This window comes from Lathyrus oleraceus, chromosome 3 (genome assembly GCF_024323335.1).
Source record: "Lathyrus oleraceus cultivar Zhongwan6 chromosome 3, CAAS_Psat_ZW6_1.0, whole genome shotgun sequence".
Lineage (NCBI taxonomy): Eukaryota > Viridiplantae > Streptophyta > Magnoliopsida > Fabales > Fabaceae > Lathyrus > Lathyrus oleraceus.
Window position 1 is genome coordinate 376,508,436 of NC_066581.1, and position 12,893 is coordinate 376,521,328.

The following is a 12,893-nucleotide window of genomic DNA, read 5'->3' on the forward strand; positions in this document are numbered from 1 at the left end:
ACATAAAATAATAGAGAAAGTAAAGAGTGATAACGATAGGTGGCAGAAAAAACTCCTTTAATTAGTTAGCACTATATCTCACAATTGGTGCCATAATAATAAGAATTTGCACCAAGATCCTAAAGATTTTACAGTAAATACTTTTACAAAAGAAAAAAAAAACCACCTCCAAGATTAAAAAAATAAAAATCATAAACCTAATAATAATAATAACAATAATGGCTTAATAATTGATGAGGTTGTTCCAATTAAATTTGTTGTTGATGTGTTCAACAGCAATGTTCCTATTCCTCTTTAGCTTTAATTCAGGCGTAATGAAAGCTTAATTTCATAGGGGTAGTTCATTTGTGCCTGCATTGGACAAAAATATTGATGTCAACAATTATTTTATTTTAGGTCTAATGAAAATGATGTTTACTTTTTTTTTTAATTATGAATTAATAAATATTAATAATTTATTTATATTATATTATTACCGTTTAAACTCTGAAACTGTATTGGTGTTTTTCTATTGTCGGTTTGTCCAAATCCCATTTGAACAATTGTGTGGAGGTCATCTTCAGAGAATGTTAATGGATACTGAAAAATTGAAAATCATTATACAAGATTAGTTAGGTAAATAAATTGCATCAAATGAAACTATTAGGTTAAAAAAATTGAATATGATTCAACAAAGAATATTTAATGAAGTTGCGGGAATCATAATCAAAATCGGTTAATTTGCATTTTGATTTGATAAATTAGTTTTAAAATACAATATTGCAATATAAATGATTGTTTATGATAATCATATAATCTGGATAGTCAAATCAATGTCAACTGATTTACAATACGTTTTAACTGTATAAAATCAAAATGTGAATAGTTGATATTGATCTGATGATCGAGAACAGACGATGATTAGAAAATGCTATTAACATTTTTTGAAGATAAATTTGGAGAAAATTGATTATTACCTGAGAAACAGCTTCATGGAATCCATTAAGTGAAGATAAGTGCATGCCTAGGTTTTGGCATAAAGCATTTTCTAATGGGTCCAATGAGTTGTGGGGCATAGTTCCATTAGAAATGTTATTGTGGATTGCTGAATTTTGCTGGTGTTGTTGCCCATAAAAGGATGGTGCTGAGGAATCTTGAGAGAATATTGGGTGTGCCAAAGAATTATTTGATTGAAATATCTAAAAAAAATACAATTAAAAGTCAACAAATTTATCTTAATAAAAAAAAACAATACAATAGTCTCAGATAAGAACTCAGTTGATAGTTATGCAGCAGAAACATTTAATTATAAAACACATAATTCAAATCTGCGACATCTTATTTATTTTGAAAATTTTGACGATCAGAATACTTTTTATTTATCTATTGAAAAACAAATCCATTATCTAGAACCCTTAAACTTACATCTTTTGAGATTAGCCTTTCAATACTAAAATCCACCCTTGTGTTGACAGAAGCCAGTTTCATAGATAGGAACTGCAAAAAGAAAATCAAACCAATTTTTTTAAAAAACTTAATGAGCAAGAAATCTAAATATCATGTGATAATATGCTTATTTCCTCTCATTTTTAAAATAAGTAAAAAAAATTATATCTAATTCCTAAAGTTGACTTATTTTTTGAAGCATTATCTTACCTCAACTTGACGCTGCAATGATTGAACATAGTTTATAATTTCATCAAGCATAAGTGCTTTTCCAGTAACCTACATGTAATAATAAAATTCATAACAAAAAATTAGTTATCACAAATTAACCAATCAAATTCTCTAAACCATAAATTTATCATTTTTTGTCCACCTTATTGCAACCCGGTACAAGATCTTGTAGAAGCTTCATTCTTTCACTTATTTTCTCCCTTCTAACCTATAACAAAATTTAGTTTTATATAATGTCAAATTTCAAGGCCAACACATATATTGTCGACATGACTTAAAACCGTGGTCTGCAACTGAAATTACAGGCAAAATATATCAGATTCATTGTGGTTCGCAACTGCAATACATATACAATATATCAAATTCATTGTAACTCTAATTTTTTTTGGTAAATATCGAGTATTTTTTATGTACAACTGGAGAAACTAGTCTATTGAATTAAGGAGGATCATAATGAACAATGAAACTATTTCTTAGTAGAATTTTAAAAGTAACCCGAATTTAAGACCATGATGGTTAGTGTCAATTTTGGAATGAAAATGACAGTGAAAATTCTTACTCTTTCTGCAAGACTATGACTGTCAGTAGCTTGACCTCTTCTTGCTCTGACATGAATGTAATCCTTTTGAGCCTCAGGTGGTTTTGAGTTACTCTTATTCTGTTTTTCATCACCTTCATTATTACTATTTGTACCTCCTTTTGACTCTTCCTCTGCTTTTACTTTACCATTTTCAACTTTTTCACCTTCACTTGTTTTCATGCGCTTTGAATTTGAATCTTCACCAACTTCACAAGCCTTTAATTGAAAAACAAAAATGACCCTTTTGGATTTAAGATATGAAATCACCATTTTAACTTAAAGGGTAAAAGAAAATCAAGTAAAAATTCAATTTTTATCTTACCATTAGAGGGTTACTAGAAGTTGAATTTTCTTTAGTTTTTCCTTTGGAAGATGCTTTTCTTTTCCTTGAATTCACATAAGGAGATGGTTTGTTACCATTTTCAGAGATTGTTGATTCTTCTTGAGAATTGTTAACTTCAATTGGATCATGAATGTTCTCTTGAGATTGAGATCCAAATTCTTTCAATGATGGACTACTTGAAACTCTAGATAGTTTTCCATTTTCTATCAATGGAGTAGATCTTTGACTTTGACTCAATTGTGTTGTTGTTCTTCCATTAAAACTCTTACTTCCAAAGCAAGAGAATTTTGCAGCTCTTTCAGCAAAACCAGGATCAGTTGAGAATTGCGCAACAGTTGAATTCAAACTCATGTTTTGAATGCTCAATTTAGGAGGAGAATTCAAAGGGGTGTTGTAGCATGAAGTATTGTTATTGCTATTGATGTAAGAGTTTGCAACGATCAGAGTGTGTGAGATCTCATCAGAACAATTACCAATGTTTCCCAATTTTCCAATCAATTCTCTGATGACAAAGTTCTCATTTGACATGTTGGAATTGGAAGCTGCTGGTGAAGATACCATTGAACTAAGTGCTGAGTCAAATTGATGAACACATTGATCTGATGGTGTGTAGAAGCATTCTTGATTATGTTGTTGTTCTGATGAAAGTGAGAGTGATTTCCATGTAGGATGTGATTGTTCAAAATGAAGATTAGTGTTTGAAAAAAATTGATTTTCCATGGATGTAAGGTGAAGAATTAAAACAACCTTACTTGAATAGGATCTATTGTATAGGTTCGTACTACTGTATCCTTGATTTTTAAGGAGACAGAAAAAGAAAAGGCGAAGAATTGAAGAAATAAAGTTGAAAGATGAAATTGATATTATGAATATGAATGAATCATGATATAATAGAAAGAAAGAAAAAAAAGTGAGTTGGATGATGAGGTTGAAGTGATGAATGAAAAGAGTGAAATTGGTGGGATAAAAAGATAAGAAAAAGTGAAGTGAGAGATAGAGAAATATTTATAGAGAGAGGGAGAGAGAAAAGGAAAAGGAAGAAGGAGATTGATGTAGTTGTGATAGGGGGAGACTATATAGAGATCCAAGCAAGAACAAGTTTGAGTTTAAGTTCTCAATGTTTGACCTTTTGAATTTTTGGTGTTCTTTATAATAGTAGTAGTACTATTGTTTCTTGTGTTTGATTGTATAAGTAGTTGTAGTCAGTAACTTGTTACTTTTGTTTTTCTATCTCAATCTCTCTCATTCTCCGTCTATTGTGTACACATTATTGTTTTTTATAGCAAATATTACTAACATATTTATACTTTCTGCTTTTGTTATATCAAATATATCATGCCATCTTGTAACTTAGACATTTCTAATAAATAATACATGAATCCATCCCTTGACACGTCTCTATATGATTAGTTCATTGTAATGTTAAGAGACAAGTGTGTCAGATTACCACTTTCCATATGCATTTCTTTAACTTCTTTAGAACCCCAAAAAGAAAATTAAAACATACTATTATAGAATAATTAATTCTGTCAATATATATTTAATACATGCAACTGTTCTGTAAACAGCACCACATTCAAAGCATCTTTCTGATAATAATTTAATCACAATATTCTGCAAAACAATTATAGACCCATCAATATTAAATTGTCAAGATCAGAACCTATAAATCTTTTCTTAAACTTTATAATCTGGATTTTTCCTAACAACTTCTCTATAGAGTATCTTTTCCAAACCTGAATTCCACTATAAACAACTTTTTTTATTCAGAAAATTAATTAAATAAAATTTATGAAATTATAAAGCTCAATGGTTGATTAGGCCTAGTCAGAATTTCAACACTGTGCCAACCTGGGGATTCCTTTATAGTTAAAAAAAATTTAGTTTTTATTTTTACCAAAGAATATATATATTTTTATATAAAGGGGTAGTTATAACTTTTAACCTCTAATTAATCTTTAAATGCTTTTGGATATATTTTTTAATTTCATAAAGTAAGAAAATTATTTAAAGTGCACAGAAGCTTCTCTGCTGTTGGTGAACCTAAAAAAGTTACATGTAATAAAAAAACATAAAGAAAATGCCAGAAATTATGGTTGACCCCATCACAAGTTAATTACCAAATGTCATCATCATTGAAATAAGAAAAAAAAGAGAGATTCAATTATTAAATTAATAAAAGTAAGACCCCCCTATATATATTACAGCTGGTTACCAACATAAATTAACATAAGGTTAATTGACATGACATATAATGAGATTTTGATAAAGACATAAGAAAATTCTTTTATGATCTGTTTAGATATATAAATCATATACAAATATCAGTAAAATCTTAATTTAACTAATTAAACATCGATATTATTAGATTGAATTTTGTTTGAATTCTCAAATTTATAGATATGTGTTGATATTTTTAATTGTTATAACCAATATATGTACGTAAAAAAGAGAAGAAAAATTTAATTTTTTTAGATAAATATTTCCACATCACACCGTCAAAATAATATCATTAGTTTGATCTCACTCGTAAGATTGAAAAATAATATATATTTTTTAAAATTATCAACTTTAAATCACGAATGTCTGATCCTGATTGGAAAATCAAGTATATTTAATATGTGAAATTTGGGTCCAAGAAAATGTGAGTAAGGTGTTAAGAGTCCCACATCGGACAATATATGGTCTGAACATGACTTTATAAGTGGGGACAACCCTCATTCTACTAACCTGTTTTGTAGGATTGAGTTAGGCTCAATCACACATTCTTAACATGGTATCAGATCATTGTTTAAGATCCGGTGGACCACCTACTATGGTTTTCATTATCGGTTTCCACGCTCCAGATGTGTTAAGAGTCTCACATCGGACAATATATGTCCAGTCCTGTCCTGTGAGGGGTGTGTTAAGAGTCTCACATCAGACAATATATGACATGAACATGACTTTATAAGTGGGGACAACCCTCACTCTACCAACCGGTTTTGTAGGGTTGAATTAGGTCCAATCACACATTCTTAACTTAAGGTAACTCAAAAAGATAAATCAACAATTTAAAAATAAAATATTTATACACAAAACATAAAATAATAGAGAAAGTGAAGAGTGATAATGATAGGTGGCACAAAAACGCCTTTAATTAATTAGCACTATATCTCACAATTGGTGCCATAATAATAAGAATTTGCACCAAGATCCTAAAGATTTTACAGTAAATACTTTTACAAAAGAAAAAAACCACCTCCAAGATAAAAAATAAAAATAAAAATCATAAACCTAATAATAATAATAACAATAATGGCTTAATAATTGATGAGGTTGTTCCAATTAAATTTGTTGTTGATGTGTTCAACAGCAATGTTCCTATTCCTCTTTAGCTTTAATTCAGGCGTAATGAAAGCTTAATTTCATAGGGGTAGTTGATTTGTGCCTGCATTCGACAAAAATATTGATGTCAACAATTATTTTATTTTAGGTCTAATGAAAATGATGTTTACTTTTTTTTTTTAAATTATTAATTTATAAATATTAATAATTTATTTACATTATATTATTACCATTCAAATTTTGAAATTGTATTGGTGTTTTCGTATTGTCATTTTGTCCAAATCCCATTTGAACAATTGTGTGGAGGTCATCTTCATAGAATGTTAATGGATGTTGAAAATTTGAAAATCATTATACAAGATTAATTAGGTAAAAAATTGCATAAAATGAAACTATTAGGTTAAAAAAATTGAATTTGATTCAACTAAGAAAAATCATGTTTTGGATGAAGTCACGGAAATCAGAATCAAAATCGATTAATTTGCATTTCAATTTTATAAATTAGGTTTAAAATACAATATTGCAACAGAAATGATTAATTATGACAATCACACAATCTAGATAGTCAAATCAATGTTAACTGATTTACAGTACATTTTAACTTTATAAAATCAGAATATGAATAGTTGGTATTGATCTGATGATCGAGAATAGAAAGATGAATTTGAATGGTGATTGAAAATGCGATTAACATTTTTTGAAGAAAAATTTGGAAAAAATTGATTATTACCTAAGAGGCAGCTTCATGGAATCCATTAAGTGAAGATAAGTGCATGCCAAGGTTTTGGCATAAAGCATTTTCTAATGGGTCGAATGAGTTGTGTGGCATAGTTCCATTAGAAATGTTATGCTGGATTGCTGGATTTTGCTGGTGTTTGCCCATAAAAGGATGGTGCTGAGGAATCTTGAGAGAATATTGGGTGTGCCAAAGAATTATTTGATTGAAATATCTAACAAAAATTATAATAAAAAGTCAACAAATTTATATTAATAAAAAAACAATACAAGTTTCTCGTTAATACAACTCATTTGATAGCTATGTAACCGAGATATTTGATTATAGGACGTAGAGTTTAAATCTACGATATTTCATTTATTTTAAAAATTTTGACGAACAGGTTAATAGATATAAAAAAAAATACTTTTTATTTATCTATTGAAAAGCAAACCTATTATCTAGAGCCCTTAAATTTACATCTTTTGAGATTATGCTTTCAATACTAAAATCCCCTCTACAGAAGCCAATTTCATAGATAGGAACTCCAAAAAGAAAATCCAAACCAAAATATTTAAAATCTTAATGAGCAAGAAATCTTAACATCAAGTGAAAATATGCTTATTTCCTCTAAGTTTTAAAATAATTAAAAATAAATAAATTATATTTAATTCCTAAAGTTGACATATTTTTTGAAGCATTATCTTACCTCAACTTGACGCTGCAATGATTGAACATAGTTTATAATTTCATCAATCATAAGTGCTTTTCCAGTAACCTACATGTAATAATAAAATTCACAACCAAAAATTAGATAACACAAATTAACCCATCAAAGTCTCTAAACCCTAAATTTATCTATTTGTTTTCGTACCTTATTGCAACCGGGTACGAGATCTTCTAGAAACTTCATTCTTTCACTTATTTTCTCCCTTCTAATCTATAACAAAATTTAATTTTACATAATGTCAAATTTCAAGACCGATACATATATTGTCGACGTGACTTAAAATTGTGGTCTGCAATTGCAATTACATGCATAATATATCAGGTTCGCAACTGCAATTACGTATACAATACATCAGATTCATTGTAACTCTAAGTTTTTTGGGTAAAAATTGAGTATTTTGTTATGTACAACTGTGGAAATTAATCTCTTAAACTGAGGAGGACCATAATGAACACTAAGGAGAATTTTAAGAGTAACCTGAATTTAAGACCATGATTGTTAGTGTCAATTTTGGAATGAAAATGACAGTGAAAATTCTTACTCTTTCTGCAAGACTATGGTTGTCAGTAGCTTGACATCTTCTTGCTATGACATGAATGTAATCCTTTGGAGCCTCAGGTGGTTTTGAGTTACTCTTATTCTGCTTTTCATCACCTCCATTATTACTATCTGTACCTCCTTTTGACTCTTCATCTGCTTTTACTTTACCATTTTCAACTTTTTCACCTTCACTTGTTTTCATGCGCTTTGAATTTGAATCTTCACCAACTTCACATGCCTTTAATTGAAAAACAAAAATGACCCTTTTGGATTTAAGATATGAAATCACCATTTTAACTTAAAGGGTCAAAGAAAATCAAGTAAAAATTCAATTTTTATCTTACCATTAAAAGGTTACTAGAAGTTGAATTTTCTTTGGTTTTTCCTTTGGAAGATGCTTTTCTTTTCCTCGAATTCACATAAGGAGATGTTTTGTTACCATTCTCAGAGATTGTTGATTCTTCTTGAGAATAGTTAACTTTAATTAGATCATGAATGTTCTCTTGAGATTGAGATCCAAGTTCTTTCAATGATGGACTACTTGAAACCCTAGAGAGTTTTCCATTTTCCATCAATGGAGTAGATCTTTGACTTTGACTCAATTGTGTTGTTGTTCTTCCATTAAAACTCTTACTTCCAAAGCAAGAGAATTTTGCAGCTCTTTCAGCAAAACCAAGATCGGTTGAGAATTGCGCAACGGTTGAATTCAAACTCATGTTTTGAATGCTCAATTTAGGAGGAGAATTCAAAGGGGTGTTGTAACATGAAGTATTGTTATTGCTATTAATGTAAGAGTTTGCAGCAACCAAAGTGTGAGATCTCATCAGAACAATTACCAATGTTTCCCCATTTTCCAATCAATTCTCTGATGACAAAGTTTTCATGTGACATGTTGGAATTGGAAGCTGCTGGTGAAGATACCATTGAACTTAGTGCTGAGTCAAATTGATGAACACATTGATCTGTTGGTGTGTAGAAACATTCTTGATTGTGTTGTTGTTTTGATGAAAGTGAGAGTGATTTCCGTGTAGGATGTGATTGTTCAAAATGAAGATTAGTGTTTGAAAAAAATTGATTTTCCATGGAGGTAAAGGTGAAGAATTAAAACGACCTTACTTGAATAGGATTTGTTGTATAGGATTTGTTGTATAGGATTATACTACTGTATCCTTGATTTCTAAGGAGACAGAAACAAAAAAGACAAAGAATTGAAGAAATAAAGTTGAAAGATGAAATTGGTATTATGAATATGAATGAATCATGTCACATTAGAAAGAAAAAAAAAGTGAGTTGGATGATGAGGTTGAAGTGATGAATGAAAATCGTGAAATTGTTGGAATAAAAAGGCAAGAAAAAGTGAAGAGAGAGATAGAGAGATATATAGAGAGAGGGAGAGAGAAAAGGAAGAAGGGGATTGATGTAGTTATGATAGGGGGAGACTATATAGAGATCTAAGCAAGAACAAGGTTGAGTTTAAGTTCTCAATGTTTGACCTTTTGAGTTTTTGGTGTTGTTTATAATAGTAGTAGTACTATTGTTTCTTGTGTTGGATTGTATAAATAGTTGTAGTCAGTAACTTGTTACTTTTGTTTTTCTATTTCAATCTCTCTCATTATTGTGTACATATTATTGTTTTTTGTAGCAAACATTACCAACATATTTATACTTTCTCCTTTTGTTACTTCATATATATCATGTCATCTTGTAACTTAGACATTTCTAATAAATTAGGTCGGTTTAGCACATCTTAACGTTTTAAAAGAATTATGTGGTTGTTATATATACTATCTGATGGAAATAATGTGTTTATTCAGCCTACTTGAGCATCGATTAAGCTAGTCTACATGAAGAAAAATGTGTGTTAGTTTTTGTACACATATAATGAGTTAAACACATCATTTTTGTTATGTAGTAATATAAATAACAAATACTTCAAGTTTTGTAAGTAGAAGACTTCAACTTGAACGTAGGGTAGGATGTTTCATATCTTAGAGAAAACACACATGCATTATTTACCTAATAGACTAATGAGACAATATTTTCTGTATAGCTCGATAATTTATGACATGTAAGATAATTTTATTTATAAATATCACACTTTGTAAATTATTTAACACATTCAATCAATCAATCAAATGAGTTCATACTTCTAACGTCTATGTTAATTTTTTTTTGGAGTAGTTAAGAAAGTCACAGTTGAGGAAAAAAAGTTTCTTTATCGGCATAGTTATTTGAAGAAAAGTTGATCCTGTTAAAGAATCAATGGTAATGATGACATTTTTCATTAAATAACTTGGAGACATTGTAAGACTCATGATTTACAACGAGGTCCAACAAACCAGGAAGATGGAATTCAACCAAGCATCACGTCTACTACTCAAGGAGTTCAAGGGAGTCAAGGTATTAAAATAAATTTTTACTAAAGGAAATCCAATCACTGTGAAGATATGGCATTAATAAGTCCAAATGATTTTTAGATATTAGATACCTTTTATGATTTGTAATTCCAATCACGAACGATAAGTATAACCAAGCTAGTTTTTAATTTTTTTTTCCGCTTAAGTCCTCACTGGATTTTGGTTTGCGGGTTGAGGAAAAGTTCTCGACGGTGATTGTATGATGCAACTCAGTTACAGTTGTGTCATCTCCTTCTCTGGTGGGTCTCCTAAACTCTCAGTCTGTGATTTTTGTTGCATATAAGCCACATCTTCTCTTATGTGAGTGTGTTAACATTTCTAATTCTCGAATCTCCGTTGGGTTCTAGTTCAGTTGAGATTTGCAGGTTTAAAGATTTTGTTTGTCTCCACTATGTCAAAGAATTTTGGGTTTTCGGATTGGCGGTGGTTCGTGGATTCTAGCTTTAATTCGAGTTTACTACCTCTGCGGTCTTAAAATCCGCTTCAGGCAATTGTGATTGATTTCAGAATGTTTGGCCATAAATGGCCATGATTACTTACTGCAGTTTTTGAGTAAGATGTTAGCTAATGAATATGATATCGTGCTGACGATCGATTTCATTCGCGGCTTTTTAAATTTGAGTTTAGTGATTGCCAATTCATATATCATATTTTTTGCAATTTGGTATTGTGTCGTAAGTAGTTTTCTAGATTATACACATGATGTATGTATGTTTGTCTCTAAATTCATATTTGCTTTAATATGTTATTTTATTGGGCCAGACTCTATTTCCCCCCATTTTCATCTATTTTATGCTTATATTTTTTATCTCAATAGATCATACATGCAGTGTGAATCAAATTTATCCCAGACATTCAAAATAAACTAATTGGGAAGTCCTTCTTAGAGTCTGAGTACTATGGTACAAAATACATATTAGACTCGTATCTTACTCGAGAAACTTAGGGTGTTCGGGTAATATCTATATTACCAATTTTTCACGGATTCCTAAACTTATCATCCCTGCAAACCTATATACTTTCTCAGGTATTTCTCAAATTCAATTTTTTTCTTCATAATTTACTTAAGAGCTCTAATTTGAGGAAATATAATAGTGATACATGTAACATACACATAAACTATCCTAAATAACACAAGAAAAAATAAAAATGTGAAATAAAAATAGAAAAAGGAAATACCCCCCAAACTTAAATCGAACATTGGCCTCAATGTTCCAGTAAAAGTAGAGGGAGGTAAGGAGAAAACTCATAGAACCTCACTGAGGAGGTAAGTGCAACATAAGGCCCTGTAGTGACCTTTGAATGCCATCAATGATGATACCTTACCTGGCTTGCTCAACTCTTTGTCGTTGTTGCTACGCTTTCAGGTATTCAATATCCAAATGCATCTAACCCCACCAGTCCTGATATTGACCCATGTTATTGATATCATGATAGGTAGAAGGTTTGTGCATTGGTATCATCATCCATGGAATCTTCTACATTATTAGTTTAAAATATTAAAAAACCCTACTCATATTCCTCTTCGGCGGGTTCATCCCGGGTATACAATAAATTGCTAGTAATATCAACCTTATTCCTTCTCCTACTTGGTAGGTAGATCTTTTTCTCTCCGTGCATAATTAAGTCGTAGATGTTCCCTTTATGATAAATCATCCCCATTTGAATGAGGGATTCCATGTTCCACCAGGATCTTACTAGATGAGGGGTATCAAGGTCCGCATTAAAAATGAGACCAAAATGCTCAGTGATGGTAGTTATTAATCCCCCGTTCATTATCTCCCTTGTTTTTGAATTTGAATTTCGACTAAATCGTCTAGAAAGAAAGAGAATGGCATTTACTAGATAACCATTTATCATGGGGTGGAGGAAGTAAATCTCTTTTAGGGTAGTAGACCATTTACTATCCCCTCGTATAAAAATAGTGTGTGCTAGGACTTTGTGTATATATAAAAAAATAGGATTCTGAATGCGAGGGGATTTATCCCTTCTCACCATATAAGGACATTCCCCTATTATCTGGCCCCAAAATTGTGTAGCCCCAAATCATTTGGGGACATCTCCATCCCCTTTAGAAGGTAGGTGCAGGATATGTAACATCCCTTTTTCTACCCCAAAATACTTAAAATTTAATTAGAGTGAATAAGCACGCATATAAACAAAAGGGTGTCACATCGACGTTTTCAAAACCAACAGCTTTCAAAAAACCAAACATCATTCATCATCAATATACAATACACCTGGTCATTTAAAATAACACATTTCAAATGTCATGAATATACAAGTATATGCGTTCGCAGCGGAAAATAATGAATATTCATGCATTTCATAAAATGATTCATGTCCCATACCATGATCATCTCTCAATCATCTCCTCAAGATAAAATAAAACCATATCCAGACTATTTGGCACTATGGCCTCTCAAACAGCAATAGCAATTGAACATGTTCACAAGTAATAACATAATACATATCCAAATAAGATATGAGTTCAATACTACTAATCTACCCCGTGTTACATGACCAGAGCATTGACTCACTATCTAGTCTCTAAAACCAAAACACGGAAACTCTCTGGCTAAATC

General features: G+C 30.6%; 1 protein-coding gene and 1 pseudogene across 1 annotated transcript; both read right to left on the reverse strand.

Moving 5' to 3' along the window:
• Positions 1 to 40: 40 nt before the first annotated feature.
• On the reverse strand, positions 41 to 3,741 carry LOC127127806 (transcription factor bHLH62). Its single transcript, XM_051057092.1, has 8 exons — positions 2,559 to 3,741; positions 2,216 to 2,452; positions 1,799 to 1,864; positions 1,636 to 1,704; positions 1,405 to 1,476; positions 957 to 1,178; positions 477 to 579; positions 41 to 351 (listed from the first exon to the last, which is right to left on the reverse strand). Exons 1-8 carry the CDS (start codon positions 3,297 to 3,299, stop codon positions 329 to 331), a joined length of 1,533 nt encoding a protein of 510 aa, XP_050913049.1. The 5' UTR covers positions 3,300 to 3,741; the 3' UTR covers positions 41 to 328.
• Positions 41 to 8,974, reverse strand: LOC127127807 (transcription factor bHLH62-like; annotated as a pseudogene).
• Positions 8,975 to 12,893: the final 3,919 nt, after the last annotated feature.